At 47.8% G+C, this 17,916-nt stretch overlaps 1 protein-coding gene across 1 annotated transcript in view; it reads left to right on the top strand.

The window, feature by feature from the left end:
- The window catches only part of kcnab1b (potassium voltage-gated channel subfamily A regulatory beta subunit 1b), a 78,597-nt gene that overhangs the window by 35,171 nt on the left and 25,510 nt on the right, over positions 1–17,916 (top strand). Inside the window, exons 6-7 of the mRNA XM_029643216.2 lie at positions 44–88; positions 2,742–2,785. Of these exons, the coding sequence (XP_029499076.1) occupies positions 44–88; positions 2,742–2,785 (89 nt within the window). The remainder of the gene's footprint in view (positions 1–43; positions 89–2,741; positions 2,786–17,916) is intronic.

The raw sequence follows: 17,916 nt of genomic DNA, 5'->3' as shown, positions 1-17,916 counted from the left end.
TCTGTCTGTCTGTACATCTTTATGTCTGCCTGTCTTCCTGTAGGAGATCCAGTCTGGTGATCACCACCAAGCTCTACTGGGGTGGAAAGTAAGTATCTGCCTCTTCAGACGATTGGAAAATCTCAATAGTATTCCCTTGACTCCTAGCATCTTTACACTTGCCTCCTTCACTTGCCTCTGACCTTCTCAACCAATGGGTTTTGAGAGGAGGCGAGAAGAAATTATGCTATAAATCATCAAGGAAATGCATTTGAGATTCTCCCATTCAGAGCATCATACCAATGAAAAAGTGTTGACTAATCTCTACCATTGTTTTACAAAAATAGTTATGGTTTCAGAGCTGAGTACTGTTGATCTGAGTTAGTCTCTTCCTCCTCATTGACATATCTGTACTGAAGCTATCGTCATATGGACACTGTACTGTCTGAATTCTGTCTGAATTCTGTCTGAGTTCTGAGTTCTGTATTCTGTGGAATACGTTATAATTTTAAACTCAGCCAGCTATATCTTTGAAGTATTATATTGGTTCTGTGGTGACAGCCCTCTCCACTATTGACCAGATTAAAGGGAGAGACGGAGAGAGAGAGAGAGAGAGAGAGAGAGAGAGAGAGGCATGATTAACAACCAGCCTGGCAGTCTGTTAGGTGTCCGACGAGGCTCTCTCTGATCAAAATGCTGGAGGAACCGATAACATAGCAGAGAATAAAGCAAAGAAATGAACTCTCTCTCCCTCTGTGTGAACCAGGCTGACTGGCCCCCACGTTACACTACTCTCTCTCTCTCTGTGTGAACCAGGTTGACTGGCCCCCACGTTACACTACTCTCTCTCTGAGTGAACCAGGCTGACTGGCCCCCACGCTACACTACTCTCTCTCTCTGACTGGCCCCCACGCCACACCTCTCTCTCTCTCTCTCTGTCTCTCTCTCTCTCTGTCTCTGTCTCTCTCTCTCTCTCTGTCTGTCTCTCTCTGTCTCTGTCTCTCTCTCTGTCTCTCTCTGTCTCTCTCTCTCTGAAGATGGGTAGATGATGGACAGGGGGAAGATGGTTATGGGGAAAGAGATGGGTAGATGATGGACAGGGGGGAGATGGTTATGGGGAAAGGGATGGGTAGATGATGGACAGGGGGGAGATGGTTATGGGGAAAGAGATGGGTAGATGATGGACAGAGGGAAGATGGTTATGGGGAAAGGGATGGGTAGATGATGGACAGGGGGAGATGGTTATGGGGAAAGAGATGGGTAGATGATGGACAGGGGGGAGATGGTTATGGGGAAAGGGATGGGTAGATGATGGACAGGGGGAAGATGGTTATGGGGAAAGGGATGGGTAGATGATGGACAGGGGGAAGATGGTTATGGGGAAAGAGATGGGTAGATGATGGACAGGGGGAGATGGTTATGGGGAAAGGGATGGGTAGATGATGGACAGGGGGAAGATGGTTATGGGGAAAGGGATGGGTAGATGATGGACAGGGGGAGATGGTTATGGGGAAAGAGATGGGTAGATGATGGACAGGGGGAAGATGGTTATGGGGAAAGAGATGGGTAGATGATGGACAGGGGAAGATGGTTATGGGGAAAGGGATGGGTAGATGATGGACAGGGGGAAGATGGTTATGGGGAAAGAGATGGGTAGATGATGGACAGGGGGAAGATGGTTATGGGGAAAGAGATGGGTAGATGATGGTTATGGGGGAGGGATGGGTAGATGATGGACAGGGGGAAGATGGTTATGGGGAAAGGGATGGGTAGATGATGGTTATGGGGAAAGGGATGGGTAGATGATGGACAGGGGGAAGATGGTTATGGGGAAAGGGATGGGTAGATGATGGACAGGGGGAAGATGGTTATGGGGAAAGAGATGGGTAGATGATGGACAGGGGGAAGATGGTTATGGGGAAAGGGATGGGTAGATGATGGACAGGGGGGTGATGGTTATGGGGAAAGGGATGGGTAGATGATGGACAGGGGGGTGATGGTTATGGGGAAAGAGATGGGTAGATGATGGACAGAGGGAAGATGGTTATGGGGAAAGAAATGGGTAGATGATGGACAGGGGAAGATGGTTATGGGGAAAGGGATGGGTAGATGATGTGATAACGGCACTGACAGTTTGTCATTGAATCAGACATCCACAATAGATTACACAGCATTGTATTTGCAACACTGACAGACAGAAGAAAACATGTGTTTTGTCATTGCTGATGCTTCCCAGAGCAAATTGTACAGATGTACAGTAGGATCTTAATTTGATCACCCTGTTGCAGGAGAACTTGCGCATTTGAGTTTTAAAAAAGCTTCTAAAGTTAGTAATTTACACTTTCAAATGTCATACTTAATTAATGTATCAACCGCAAATAAAAACCATTCATTATAATCCACATGACCGGTTTCTGCAGGATTATTTTCCTGGATTTGTGTCTCTTGTCTTTTCAGCAATTAGTAGGCATCTTGTTGGCTGGTGGGACCAGTTCATGGATCTAATCAGTTTCTCCTTGTGTGTATACTTTTCTGTGTGTTTATCACAGGAGGCTGGTGGCACATTCATTGGGGAGGACATGCTCGTGGTAATAGCTGGAGCGGAATGGGTGGAATGGTCTCAAATACATCAAACACATGGTTTCCATGGTTTCCTGGTGTTTGATGCCATTCCATTTGCTCCGTTCCAGACATTATTATGAGCCGTCCTCCCCTCAGCAGCCTCCACTGATGTGTATATTCACTTCTATGTTATTTTCCAGAGCCGAAACCGAGAGAGGACTCAACAGGAAGCACATCATTGAAGGTAAACTGTCTGATTTCCTCTCCTCCTCTTCCATCTGTCTCGTCCTTCACATAACTCCATGCCCCAGTTCACCTCTATATCCCCCCCCCCTTTTCATCTGTCGTCCTCCTGTTCTCCCCCTCTCTTTCTACCACAGTTCCCTTGTGATTAATTTCCTCCAGTGCGCTCCGATGATCTTGACCTCCTCTTTTGAAGTACCTGTATGTCGCTCAGGGTCGGATGTCTCTGGGAGATTGAGTTGGTTCATTTGTAAAGCCTTTGTTTGTTTGTTTGTTTGTTTGTGGAAGCAGTCTCTAATATGATAGACCATGGACATTAGCACACAAGGTCAAATCAAAGTTTCTTTGTCACGTGCGCCGAATACAGCAGGTGTAGACCTTACAGTGAAATGTTTACTTACAAGCCCTAACCAACAGTGCAATTTTTAAGTACAAACTAGGTATTAGGTGAACAATAGATAAGTAAAGAAATAGAAATAAATAAAAAAAACTGTAAAATTACAGTAAAAATAACAGTAGTGAGGCTATATACAGGAGGTACCGGTATAGAGTCAATGTGGAGGCTATATACAGGGGGTACTGGTACAGAGTCAATATGGAGGCTATATACAGGGGGTACCGGTACAGAGTCAATATGGAGGCTATATACAGGTGGTACCGGTACAGAGTCAATGTGGAGGCTATATAAAGGGGGTACCGGTACAGAGTCAATATGGAGGCTATATACAGGTGGTACCGGTACAGAGTCAATGTGGAGGCTATATACAGGAGGTACCGGTACAGAGTCAATGTGGAGACTATATACAGGGGTACTAGTACAGAGTCAATGTGGAGGGTATATACAGGTGGTACCGGTACAGAGTCAATGTGGAGGCTATATACAGGTGGCACCGGTACAGAGTCAATATGGAGGCTATATACAGGTGGTACCAGTACAGAGTCAATGTGGAGGCTATATACAGGGGTACCGGTACAGAGTCAATGTGGAGACTATATACAGGGGTACTAGTACAGAGTCAATGTGGAGGGTATATACAGGGGTACTGGTACAGAGTCAATGTGGAGGCTATATACAGGAGGTACCGGTACAGAGTCAACTTCCGGGTTGGAGCGAGCCGGTCGCATCCGCGCTTCGGTCTGCAGGTTGTATAACTTTTTCATTACATTTCATTACATTTCATTATAGTACAACGGTCTGATTTGTCTAATCTTAGCAATTTCTTCTTAGCTAGCTACATAGTCGTCGTTGTATCAAAGATAATTGCGTAATTATCGTATTTCGTCGTCTCCTATCTGCCCAACACGTTCACCGTCTACCGTAGCACTGTAGTAACTATCACACTCAACTGAACGACTTGATTAGTGTAGTGTTAGCTAGCTACATAGTTGTCTTTGCTGTTTTCGTATCCAAGATAATTGTGTAGTTTAGAGTGTGGAGTCTTAGAGTGATAATTGCGTTATTATCGTATTTCGTCGTCCTCCTATCTGCCTAGCAGCTAGCCAGCTAGCATACGTTCACCGGCTACCGTAGCACTGTAGTAACTATCACACTCAACTGAACGACTTGATTAGTGTAGTATTAGCTAGCTACATAGTTGTCTTTGCTGTCTTCGTATCCAAGATAATTGTGTAGTTTAGAGTGTGTAGTCTTAGAGTGATTATCTTAATTCACCGAGGTTAGCTAGCCAGCTATTTTGTCGTCCTTAACGTAGGAGACACTCCTAGCTAGCCAATAGCCAGCCAACGTCTACTGAATAGAACTTTCGCATTCCGGTCGCATTCCGCTTCGCTCCACAGGTAGTATCACATTTTCATTTCATTTCATTACAGTCCCAACGGTGTGATTTGTTTGATCGTAGCTAGCTACATAGCTAGCTACATAGCCGTCTTTGTTTCAAAGATAATTGTGTAGTCTAGAGCGATTTTCTAGGTTAGCTAGCCAGCTATTGTCGTTCTCCTAACGCAACGTAACGTAACCAACACTGCTAGCTAGCCAGCTAGCTCCCGAAAAGCAGCATTGTAGAAACTTCACACTCAACGGTACGACTTGATTAGGGTAGTGTCAACAACGCAGCTAGCCTACCCCAGCAGTACTGTATCATTTTAATCATTTTAGTCAATTAGATTCTTGCTACGTAAGCTTAACTTTCTGAACATTCGAGACGTGTAGTCCACTTGTCATTCCAATCTCCTCTGCATTAGCGTAGCCTCTTCTCTAGCCTGTCAACTATGTGTCTGTCTATCCCTGTTCTCTCCTCTCTGCACAGACCATACAAACGCTCCACACCGCATGGCCGCGGCCACCCTAATCTGGTGGTCCCAGCGCGCACGACCCACGTGGAGTTCCAGGTCTCCGGTAGCCTCTGGAACTGCCGATCTGCGGCCAACAAGGCAGAGTTCATCTCAGCCTATGCCTCCCTCCAGTCCCTCGACTTCTTGGCTCTGACGGAAACATGGATCACCACAGACAACACCGCTACTCCTACTGCTCTCTCTTCGTCCGCCCACGTGCTCTCGCACACCCCGAGAGCTTCTGGTCAGCGGGGTGGTGGCACCGGGATCCTCATCTCTCCCAAGTGGTCATTCTCTCTTTCTCCCCTTACCCATCTGTCTATCGCCTCCTTTGAATTCCATGCTGTCACAGTTACCAGCCCTTTCAAGCTTAACATCCTTATCATTTATCGCCCTCCAGGTTCCCTCGGAGAGTTCATCAATGAGCTTGATGCCTTGATAAGCTCCTTTCCTGAGGACGGCTCACCTCTCACAGTTCTGGGCGACTTTAACCTCCCCACGTCTACCTTTGACTCATTCCTCTCTGCCTCCTTCTTTCCACTGCTCTCCTCTTTTGACCTCACCCTCTCACCTTCCCCCTACTCACAAGGCAGGCAATACGCTCGACCTCATCTTTACTAGATGCTGTTCCTCCACTAACCTCATTGCAACTCCCCTCCAAGTCTCCGACCACTACCTTGTATCCTTTTCCCTCTCGCTCTCATCCAACACTTCCCACACTGCCCCTACTCGGATGGTATCGCGCCGTCCCAACCTTCGCTCTCTCTCCCCGCTACTCTCTCCTCTTCCATCCTATCATCTCTTCCCTCTGCTCAAACCTTCTCCAACCTATCTCCTGATTCTGCCTCCTCAACCCTCCTCTCCTCCCTTTCTGCATCCTTTGACTCTCTATGTCCCCTATCCTCCAGGCCGGCTCGGTCCTCCCCTCCCGCTCCGTGGCTCGACGACTCATTGCGAGCTCACAGAACAGGGCTCCGGGCAGCCGAGCGGAAATGGAGGAAAACTCGCCTCCCTGCGGACCTGGCATCCTTTCACTCCCTCCTCTCTACATTTTCCTCCTCTGTCTCTGCTGCTAAAGCCACTTTCTACCACTCTAAATTCCAAGCATCTGCCTCTAACCCTAGGAAGCTCTTTGCCACCTTCTCCTCCCTCTTGAATCCTCCCTCCCCCTCCTCCCTCTCTGCAGATGACTTCGTCAACCATTTTGAAAAGAAGGTCGACGACATCCGATCCTCGTTTGCTAAGTCAACGACACCGCTGGTTCTGCTCACACTGCCCTACCCTGTGCTCTGACCTCTTTCTCCCCTCTCTCTCCAGATGACATCTCGCGTCTTGTGACGGCCGGCCGCCCAACAACCTGCCCGCTTGACCCTATCCCCTCCTCTCTTCTCCAGACCATCTCCTGTGACCTTCTCCCTTACCTCACCTCGCTCATCAACTCATCCCTGACCGCTGGCTACGTCCCTCCCGTCTTCAAGAGAGCGAGAGTTGCACCCCTTCTGAAAAAACCTACACTCGATCCCTCCGATGTCAACAACTACAGACCAGTATCCCTTCTTTCTTTTCTCTCCAAAACTCTTGAACGTGCCGTCCTTGGCCAGCTCTCCCGCTATCTCTCTCAGAATGACCTTCTTGATCCAAATCAGTCAGGTTTCAAGACTAGTCATTCAACTGAGACTGCTCTTCTCTGTATCACGAAGGCGCTCCGCACTGCTAAAGCTAACTCTCTCTCCTCTGCTCTCATCCTTCTAGACCTATCGGCTGCCTTCGATACTGTGAACCATCAGATCCTCCTCTCCACCCTCTCCGAGTTGGGCATCTCCCGGCGCGGCCCACGCTTGGATTGCGTCCTACCTGACAGGTCGCTCCTACCAGGTGGCGTGGCGAGAATCCGTCTCCTCACCACGTGCTCTCACCACTGGTGTCCCCCAGGGCTCTGTTCTAGGCCCTCTCCTATTCTCGCTATACACCAAGTCACTTGGCTCTGTCATAACCTCACATGGTCTCTCCTATCATTGCTATGCAGACGACACACAATTAATCTTCTCCTTTCCCCCTTCTGACGACCAGGTGGCGAATCGCATCTCTGCATGTCTGGCAGACATATCAGTGTGGATGACGGATCATCACCTCAAGCTGAACCTCGGCAAGACGGAGCTGCTCTTCCTCCCGGGAAGGACTGCCCGTTCCATGATCTCGCCATCACGGTTGACAACTCCATTGTGTCCTCGTCCCAGAGCGCTAAGAACCTTGGCGTGATCCTGGACAACACCCTGTCGTTCTCAAATAACATCAAGGCGGTGGCCCGTTCCTGTAGGTTCATGCTCTACAACATCCGCAGAGTACGACCCTGCCTCACACAGGAAGCGGCGCAGGTCCTAATCCAGGCACTTGTCATCTCCGTCTGGATTACTGCAACTCGCTGTTGGCTGGGCTCCCTGCCTGTGCCATTAAACCCCTACAACTCATCCAGAACGCCGCAGCCCGTCTGGTGTTCAACCTTCCCAAGTTCTCTCACGTCACCCCGCTCCTCCGCTCTCTCCACTGGCTTCCAGTTGAAGCTCGCATCCGCTACAAGACCATGGTGCTTGCCTACGGAGCTGTGAGGGGAACGGCACCTCAGTACCTCCAGGCTCTGATCAGGCCCTACACCCAAACAAGGGCACTGCGTTCATCCACCTCTGGCCTGCTCGCCTCCCTACCACTGAGGAAGTACAGTTCCCGCTCAGCCCAGTCAAAACTGTTCGCTGCTCTGGCCCCCCAATGGTGGAACAAACTCCCTCACGACGCCAGGACAGCGGAGTCAATCACCACCTTCCGGAGACACCTGAAACCCCACCTCTTTAAGGAATACCTAGGATAGGATAAAGTAATCCTTCTCACCCCCTTAAAAGACCTAGATGCACTATTGTAAAGTGGCTGTTCCACTGGATGTCATAAGGTGAAAGCACCAATTTGTAAGTCGCTCTGGATAAGAGCGTCTGCTAAATGACTTAAATGTAATGTAAATGTAAATGTGAGACTATATACAGGGGTACTAGTACAGAGTCAATGTGGAGGGTATATACAGGTGGTACCGGTACAGAGTCAATGTGGAGGCTATATACAGGTGGTACCGGTACAGAGTCAATGTGGAGGCTATATACAGGTGGTACTGGTACAGAGTCAATGTGGAGTCTATATACAGGTGTTACCAGTACAGTGTCAATGTGGAGGCTATATACAGGTGGTACTGGTACAGAATCAATATGGAGGCTATATACAGGGGGTACAGGTACAGAGTCAATGTGGAGGCTATGTACAGGGTGTTATGGTACAGAGTCAATATGGAGGCTACATACAGGGGGTACAGGTACAGAGTCAATGTGGAGGCTATGTGCAGGTGGTACTGGTACAGAGTCAATGTGGAGGCACAATGCAAATTGTCTGGGTAGCCAATGTGCGGGGGCACCGGTTAGTTGGGCTAATTGATGTAATATGTACATGAATGTATCAAGGCACAAGGCGAGACCCAAATGCAGACACAGGAGGCAGATAGTTGGAGTTTAAGATGTTTAATAAATCCAAAGGGAATAGACAAGAGAATGGTCATGGACAGGCAAAAAGGTCATAACCAGATCAAAGTCCAGGAGGTACAGAGTGGCAGGCAGACTCGAGGTCAGGGCAGGCAGAATGGTCATGGACAGGCAAAAAGGTCATAACCAGATCAGAGTCCAGGAGGTACAGAGTGGCAGGCAGACTCGAGGTCAGGGCAGGAAGAATGGTCGTGGACAGGCAAAAAGGTCAAAACCAGATCAGAGTCCAGGAGGTACAGAGTGGCAGGCAGACTCGAGGTCAGGGCAGGCAGAATGGTCATGGACAGGCAAAAAGATCAAAACCAGATCAGAGTCCAGGAGGTACAGAGTGGCAGGCAGACTCGAGGTCAGGGCAGGTAGAATGGTCATGGACAGGCAAAAAGGTCAAAACCAGATCAGAGTCCAGGAGGTACAGAGTGGCAGGCAGACTCGAGGTCAGGGCAGGCAGAATGGTCAGGCAGACGGGTACAAAGTCCAGAAACAGGCAAGTGTCAAAACCGGGAGGACTAGAAAAGGGAGAATGCAAAAAGCAGGAGAATGGGAAAACCGCTTGTTGACTTGGAAACATACAAGATGAAACTGGCACATACAACATACAAAACTGGCACAGAGAGACAGGAAACACAGGGATAAATACACTGGGGAAAACAAGCCACATCTGGAGGAGGTGGAGACAATCACAAGGGCAGGTGAAACAGATCAGGGCATGGCAGAATATATGGTGAAAGGGACTGAGATGATAAACAGAGAGTAGCAGCAGCGCAAAAGAGGGGTTGGAGGGGGCAAATAGTCCAGGTAGCCATTTGATTACTTGTTCAGGAGTCTTATGGCTTGGAGGTAAAAGATGTTGAGAAGCCTTTTGGTCCTAGACTTGGTGCTCCGGTACCGCTTGCTATGCGGTAGTAGAGAGAACAGTCTATGACTGGGGTGGCTGGGGGTGTTTGACAATTTTTAGGGCCTTTCTCTGACACGCCTAGTGTAGAGGTCCTGGATGGCAGGAAGCTTGGCCCCAGTGATGTACTGGGCCGTACGCACTACCCTCTGTAGCGCCTTGCAGTCGGAGGCCGGGCAGTTGCCTTACCAGGCAGTGATGCAACCAATCAGGATGCTCTCGATGTTGCAGCTATAGAACCTTTTGAGGATCTGAGGATCCATGCCAAATATTTTCAGTCTCCTGAGGGGGAATGGGTTTTGTTGTGCCTTCTTCACGACTGGCTTGGTGTGTTTAGACCATTCTAGTTGTTTGGTGATGTGGACACCAAGGAACTTGAAGCTCTCAACCTGCTCCACTACAGCCCCGTCGATGAGAATGGGGACGTGCTCGGTCCTCCTTTTCCTGTAGTCCACAATCATCTCCTTTGTCTTGATTACGTTGAGGGATAGGTTGTTATTCTGGCACCACCCGGCCAGGTCTCTGACCTCCTCCCTATAGGCGGTCTCATCGTTGTCAGTGATCAGGCCTACCACTGTTGTGTCGTCTGCAAACTTAATGATGGTTTGGAGTCGTGCCTAGCCATGCAGTCGTGGGTGAACAAGGAGTACAGGAGGGGACTGAGCATGCACCCCTGAGGGGCTCCAGTGTTTAGGATCAGCGTGGCAGATGTGTTGCTACCTACCCTCACCACCTGTGGGCGGCCCGTCAGGAAGTCCAGGATCCTGTTGCAGAGGGAAGTGTTTAGTCCCAGGGTCCTTAGCTTAGTGTTGAGCTTTGAGGGCACTATGGTGTTGAACGCTGAGCTTTTGTCAGTCAATAGCATTCTCACATAGGTGTTCCTTTTGTCCATGTGGGAAAGAGCTGTGTGGAGTATGATAGAGATTGCATCATCTGTGGGTCTGTTTGGGCTGTATGCAAATTGGAGCGGGTCTAGGGTTTCTGGGATAATGGTGTTAATGTTTTTTATTTTTAATTTTTATTTCACCTTTATTTAACCAGGTAGGCTAGTTGAGAACAAGTTCTCATTTGCAACTGCGACCTGGCCAAGATAAAGCATAGCAGTGTGAACAGACAACACAGAGTTACACATGGAGTAAGCAATTAACAAGTCAATAACACAGTAGAAAAAAAATGGGCAGTCTATATACAATGTGTGCAAAAGGCATGAGGAGGTAGGCGAATAATAAAATTTTGCAGATTAACACTGGGGTGATAAATGATCAGATGGTCATGTACAGGAGAGATATTGGTGTGCAAAAGAGCAGAAAAGTAAATAAATAAATAAATAAAAATAAAAAAACAGTATAAAAACAGTATGGGGATGAGGTAGGTGAAAATGGGTGGGCTATTTACCAATAGACTATGTACAGCTGCAGCGATCGGTTAGCTGCTCGGATAGCTGATGTTTGAAGTTGGTGAGGGAGATAAAAGTCTCCAACTTCAGCGATTTTTGCAGTTCATTCCAGTCACAGGCAGCAGAGTACTGGAACGAAAGGCGGCCAAATGAGGTGTTGGCTTTAGGGATGATCAGTGAGATACACCTGCTGGAGCGTGTGCTACGGATGGGTGTTGCCATCGTGACCAGTGAACTGAGATAAGGCGGAGCTTTACCTAGCATGGACTTGTAGATGACCTGGAGCCAGTGGGTCTGGCGACGAATATGTAGCGAGGGCCAGCCGACTAGAGCATACAAGTCGCAGTGGTGGGTGGTATAAGGTGCTTTGGTGACAAAACGGATGGCACTATGATAGACTGCATCCAGTTTGCTGAGTAGAGTGTTGGAAGCCATTTTGTAGATGACATCGCCGAAATCGAGGATCGGTAGGATAGTCAGTTTTACTAGGGTAAGCTTGGCGGCGTGAGTGAAGGAGGCTTTGTTGCGGAATAGAAAGCCGACTCTTGATTTGATTTTCGATTGGAGATGTTTGATGTGAGTCTGGAAGGAGAGTTTGCAGTCTAGCCAGACACCTAGGTACTTATAGATGTCCACATATTCAAGGTCGGAACCATCCAGGGTGGTGATGCTAGTCGGGCATGCGGGTGCAGGCAGCGATCGGTTGAAAAGCATGCATTTGTGAGCCATTACCAGCCTTTCAAAGCACTTCATGGCTATGGAAGTGAGTGCTATGGGTCTGTAGTCATTTAGGCAGGTTACCTTAGTGCTCTTGGGCACAGGGACTATGGTGGTCTGCTTGAAACATGTTGGTATTACAGACTCAATCAGGGACATGTTGAAAATGTCAGTGAAGACACCTGCCAGTTGGTCAGCACATGCCGGGAGCACACGTCCTGGTAATGCGTCTGGCCCAGTGGCCTTGTGAATGTTGACCTGTTTAAAGGTCTTACTCACGTCAGCTAAGGAGAGTGTGATCACACAGTCGTCCAGAACAGCTGATGCTCTCATGCATGCCTCAATGTTGCTTGCCTCGAAGCGAGCATAGAAGTGATTTAGCTCATCTGATAGGCTCGTGTCACTGGGCAGCTCACGGCTGTGCTTCCCTTTGTAGTCTGTAATAGTTTGCAGGCTCTGCCATATAAGACGAGCTTTGGAGCCGGTGTAGTACGATTCAATCTTAGTCCTGTATTGGCGCTTTGCCTGTTTGATAGTTCATCTGTGGGCATAGCAGGATTTCTTATAAGCTTCCGGGTTAGAGTCCCACTCCTTGAAAGTGTCAGTTCTACCCTTTAGCTCAGTGCAAATGTTGCCTGTAATCCATGGCTTCTGGTTGGGGAATGTACGAACAGTCACTGTGGGGACGACGTCCTCGATGCACTTATTGATAAAGCCAGTGACTGATATGGTGTACTTCTCAATGCCATTGGAAGAATCCTGGAACATATTCCAGTCTGTGATAGCAAAACAGTCCTGTAGTTTAGCATCTGCTTCATCTGCCCACTTTTTTATAGACTGAGTCTCTGGTGCTTCCTGTTTTAATTTTTGCTTGTAAGCAGGAATCAGGAGAATAGAATTATGGTCAGATTTGCTAAATGGAGGGCGAGGGAGAGCTTTGTACGCGTCTCTGTGTGTGGAGTTAAGGTGATCTATAATTTCTTTCCCTCTGGTTGCACATTTAACATGCCGATAGCAATGAGGTAAAACTGATTTAAGTTTCCCTGCATTAAAGTCCCCGGCCACTAGGAGCGCCGCATCTGGGTGTGGCGGTTTCCCTTGTGCTTATTTCTTTATACAGCTGACTCAGTGCGGTCTTAGTGCCAGAGTCCTTCTGTGGTGGTAAATAAACAGCCACGAAAAAAATATATGAAAACTCTCTTGCCAAATAGTGTGGACTACAGCTCATCATGAGATACTCTACTTCAGGCGAGCAAAATCTGGAAGTCCTGGACCCCTGTATCCATACCTTTGTGTCCTGTTCTCTCCTGTTCTCTCCTGTTCTATCCTCTCCTCTCCTCTCCTCTCCTCTCCTCTCCTCTCCTCTCCTCTCCTTTGGTCTCCTCTCTTCTCCTTCTCTCTCCTCCCCTCTGTCTTATCCTCTCCTCTCCTGTCCTCTCCTTACCTCTCCTATTTACCCTCTCAGTTCCTCCAGTCTCCTATTTTAGTATTTTTCTGGGATTAAACAAACTCACCCTGACACCCAGACACTGTGTTTATACACACACTACCCCAATTCAATTCCCTGATCCAGCACAACAGCGTCCTGTCCACGGCACAGTGCCTGCACCTCTTCTGCAGTGACTCAGCACTCTCATATAGTATTAACATTCATGTCAGCTTCTAACTTTCCCCCCAAGGAAGAACCGAATAATATGTTTACTAAGAGAGGGGAGGGAGAGAGAGAGAGAGAGAGAGAGAGAGGGAGGGAGGGAGGGAGGGAGGGAGGGAGGGAGACAAGGGCATTTTAGAACAGCATTGGTTGATGTGGTTGTTTGTTGGTGGTTTTACTGTATGTATTGATTGATTGACAGAGGATTGAATCCTAATTTAAAAAAGTAATTTTACATTTTTGTTTACTAACTGATGGAGTTCTTGACAAGAGTATAGTGATTGACAGGCTCTGAGAGTGAGACAGTATTGTTGTCAAGTTTTTAAACAGGACATACTTGTTTTCCTCCTTTATCCACCAATAGGATGCTTTTTATTTATTCTCCTTCTATCCCCTCTCCAACCACCCACTTCCTCGCCTGATCAGTGAGACGGAGAAAAGTGCAAGTCATGTGTGTGTGTGTGTGTGTGTGTGTGTGTGTGTGTGTGTGTGTGTGTGTGTGTGTGTGTGTGTGTGTGTGTGTGTGTGTCACTTCAGAGCCTTAAATGTGGCTAATCGCTGAGACAAAGGAGACAGAGAAATGTGCAAGTCATTGCAACGCAGAGCTGGCTCAGATTAGGCGTGCGTGTGTGTGTCTGTGTGTGTGTGTGTGTGTGTGTGTGTGTGTGTGTGTGTGTGTGTGTGTGTGTGTGTGTGTGTGTGTGTGTGTGTGTATAATAATAGGTGTTCTTGGTATTACCAAGCTGGAGATGACAGGACAGGGATTAAGATGTGTGGATGGTGACAGGGGAGAGAACGACTCCCTGGGATTAACTCTGAAGACTTTAACTAATCTCACACACACTTAGGTGTACACACACACACACACAAATATATACATATAAATACACTCTTACGAACACACAGATGTACACACTTAGGGACACCTTTACCTCATCCCTTTGTCTTTCCTGTCTTCCTCTCCTCCTCTCCATCCTTTCATCTCGGTCTCCTCTCTTCCTCTCCTCCTCTCCATCCTTTCATCTCGTTCTCCTCTCTTCCTCTCCTCTCCATCCTTTCATCTCGGTCTCCTCTCTTCCTCTCCTCCTCTCCATCCTTTCATCTCGTTCTCCTCTCTTCCTCTTCTCTCCATCCTTTCATCTCGTTCTCCTCTCTTCCTCTCCTCCTCTCCATCCTTTCATCTCGTTCTCCTCTCTTCCTCTCCTCCTCTCCATCCTTTCATCTCGTTCTCCTCTCTTCCTCTCCTCCTCTCCATCCTTTCATCTCGTTCTCCTCTCTTCCTCTCCTCCTCTCCATCCTTTCATCTCGTTCTCCTCTCTTCCTCTCCTCTCCATCCTTTCATCTCGGTCTCCTCTCTTCCTCTTCTCCTCTCCATCCTTTCATCTCGGTCTCCTCTCTTCCTCTCCTCCTCTCCATCCTTTCATCTCGTTCTCCTCTCTTCCTTTCCTCTCCATCCTTTCATCTCGGTCTCCTCTCTTCCTCTTCTCTCCATCCTTTCATCTCGTTCTCCTCTCTTCCTCTCCTCCTCTCCATCCTTTCATCCCTGTCTCCTCTCCTCTGTCAGTGTTTATGAATGGAGCTGAGCTGACATACTGTTTCACAATACCTCATTCATATCTCCCCCTCATCCCTCTACCCCCTCATCCCTCTACCCCCTCATCCCTTTCTCCTCTCAGTATTCAAACAGAAAAACTTTAAAATGACAATCTGCAGTTGCTACATACATTTTGGATTTATAAAGTAATGATACTGATTCTTGAAGATATAACTTATAAATGCCTCATGAGCTTGGTTTAACTGTCGTACCTCAAGCTTGTTTAAATACAATGTTTGTAAACAAAGTCAATGTAAACAAACACTATATAGCCTCAAAACATTTGTGTATCATGGATGGTCATTGAATCCATAGCTTTGTTTATGAATTTGAGAGTGGTTACATTTCTTCAGCCCCACATCCCTCAGCTGTTTCTGCGGGGAGACGTTTTGTTATTGTTTCAACTGCTGATTGCCGCTTTTATCTGACTGGATGATAGAGACAGAGTGGGAAAGGTCTCCTACCCTTCTCTCACTTTATCTGACTGGATGATAGGGACAGAGGGGGAAAGGTCTCTCACTTCTCTCACTTTATCTGACTGGATGATAGAGACAGAGGGGGAAAGGTCTCTCACTTCTCTCACTTTATCTGACTGGATGATAGAGACAGAGGGGGAAAGGTCTCTCACTTCTCTCACTTTATCTGACTGGATGATAGAGACAGAGGGGGAAAGGTCTCTCACTTCTCTCACTTTATCTGACTGGATGATAGAGACAGAGGGGGAAAGGTCTCTCACTTCTCTCACTTTATCTGACTGGATGATAGAGACAGAGGGGGAAAGGTCTCTCACTTCTCTCACTTTATCTGACTGGATGATAGAGACAGAGAGGGAAAGGTCTCTCACTTCTCTCACTTTATCTGACTGGATGATAGGGACAGAGTGGGAAAGGTCTCTCACTTCTCTCACTTTATCTGACTGGATGATAGAGACAGAGGGGGAAAGGTCTCTCACTTCTCTCACTTTATCTGACTGGATGATAGAGACAGAGAGGGAAAGGTCTCTGACCCTTCTCTCACTTTATCTGACTGGATGATAGAGACAGAGGGGGAAAGGTCTCTCACTTCTCTCACTTTATCTGACTGGATGATAGAGACAGAGGGGGAAAGGTCTCCGACCCTTCTCTCACTTTATCTGACTGGATGATAGGGACAGAGTGGGAAAGGTCTCTCACTTCTCTCACTTTATCTGACTGGATGATAGGGACAGAGAGGCAAAGGTCTCCGACCCTTCTCTCACTTTATCTGACTGGATGATAGGGACAGAGGGGGAAAGGTCTCCGACCCTTCTCTCACTTTATGTGACTGGATGATAGAGACAGAGGGGGGAAAGGTCTCCTACCCTTCTCTCACTTTATCTGACTGGATGATAGCGACAGAGGGGGAAAGGTCTCTCACTTCTCTCACTTTATCTGACTGGATGATAGAGACAGAGGGGGAAAGGTCTCTCACTTCTCTCACTTTATCTGACTGGATGATAGAGACAGAGGGGGAAAGGTCTCTCACTTCTCTCACTTTATCTGACTGGATAATAGAGACAGAGAGGGAAAGGTCTCCTACCCTTCTCTCACTTTATCTGACTGGATGATAGGGACAGAGGGGGGAAAGGTCTCTCACTTCTCTCACTTTATCTGACTGGATGATAGAGACAGAGGGGGAAAGGTCTCTCACTTCTCTCACTTTATCTGACTGGATGATAGGGACAGAGGGGGGAAGGTCTCCGACCCTTCTCTCACTTTATCTGAGTGGATGATAGAGACAGAGGGGGAATGGTCTCTCACTTCTCTCACTTTATCTGACTGGATGATAGAGACAGAGGGGGAAAGGTCTCTCACTTCTCTCACTTTATCTGACTGGATGATAGAGACAGAGAGGGAAAGGTCTCTCACTTCTCTCACTTTATCTGACTGGATGATAGAGACAGAGGGGGGAAAGGTCTCTCACTTCTCTCACTTTATCTGACTGGATGATAGAGACAGAGGGGGAAAGGTCTCTCACTTCTCTCACTTTATCTGACTGGATGATAGAGACAGAGAGGGAAAGGTCTCTCACTTCTCTCACTTTATCTGACTGGATGATAGGGACAGAGTGGGAAAGGTCTCTCACTTCTCTCACTTTATCTGACTGGATGATAGGGACAGAGTGGGAAAGGTCTCTCACTTCTCTCACTTTATCTGACTGGATGATAGCGACAGAGAGGCAAAGGTCTCCGACCCTTCTCTCACTTTATCTGACTGGATGATAGAGACAGAGGGGGAAAGGTCTCTCACTTCTCTCACTTTATCTGACTGGATGATAGCGACAGAGAGGCAAAGGTCTCCGACCCTTCTCTCACTTTATCTGACTGGATGATAGAGACAGAGGGGGAAAGGTCTCTCACTTCTCTCACTTTATCTGATTGGATGATAGCGACAGAGAGGGAAAGGTCTCTCACTTCTCTCACTTTATCTGACTGGATGATAGGGACAGAGGGGGGAAAGGTCTCCTACCCTTCTCTCACTTTATCTGACTGGATGATAGAGACAGAGGGGGAAAGGTCTCTCACTTCTCTCACTTTATCTGACTGGATGATAGAGACAGAGGGGGGAAAGGTCTCCTACCCTTCTCTCACTTTATCTGACTGGATGATAGGGACAGAGTGGGAAAGGTCTCTCACTTCTCTCACTTTATCTGACTGGATGATAGAGACAGAGGGGGGAAAGGTCTCCGACCCTTCTCTCACTTTATCTGACTGGATGATAGGGACAGAGGGGGGAAAGGTCTCCGACCCTTCTCTCACTTTATCTGACTGGATGATAGGGACAGAGGGGGGAAAGGTCTCCTACCCTTCTCTCACTTTATCTGACTGGATGATAGGGACAGAGGGGGGAAAGGTCTCCGACCCTTCTCTCACTTTATCTGACTGGATGATAGGGACAGAGGGGGGAAAGGTCTCCTACCCTTCTCTCACTTTATCTGACTGGATGATAGGGACAGAGGGGGGAAAGGTCTCCGACCCTTCTCTCACTTTATCTGACT

The sequence above is a fragment of the Oncorhynchus nerka genome, linkage group LG9b, assembly GCF_034236695.1.
Source record: "Oncorhynchus nerka isolate Pitt River linkage group LG9b, Oner_Uvic_2.0, whole genome shotgun sequence".
NCBI lineage: Eukaryota > Metazoa > Chordata > Actinopteri > Salmoniformes > Salmonidae > Oncorhynchus > Oncorhynchus nerka.
Note: the sequence above shows the minus strand (reverse complement) of the source record. Positions and strands in the feature narration are given on the sequence as shown.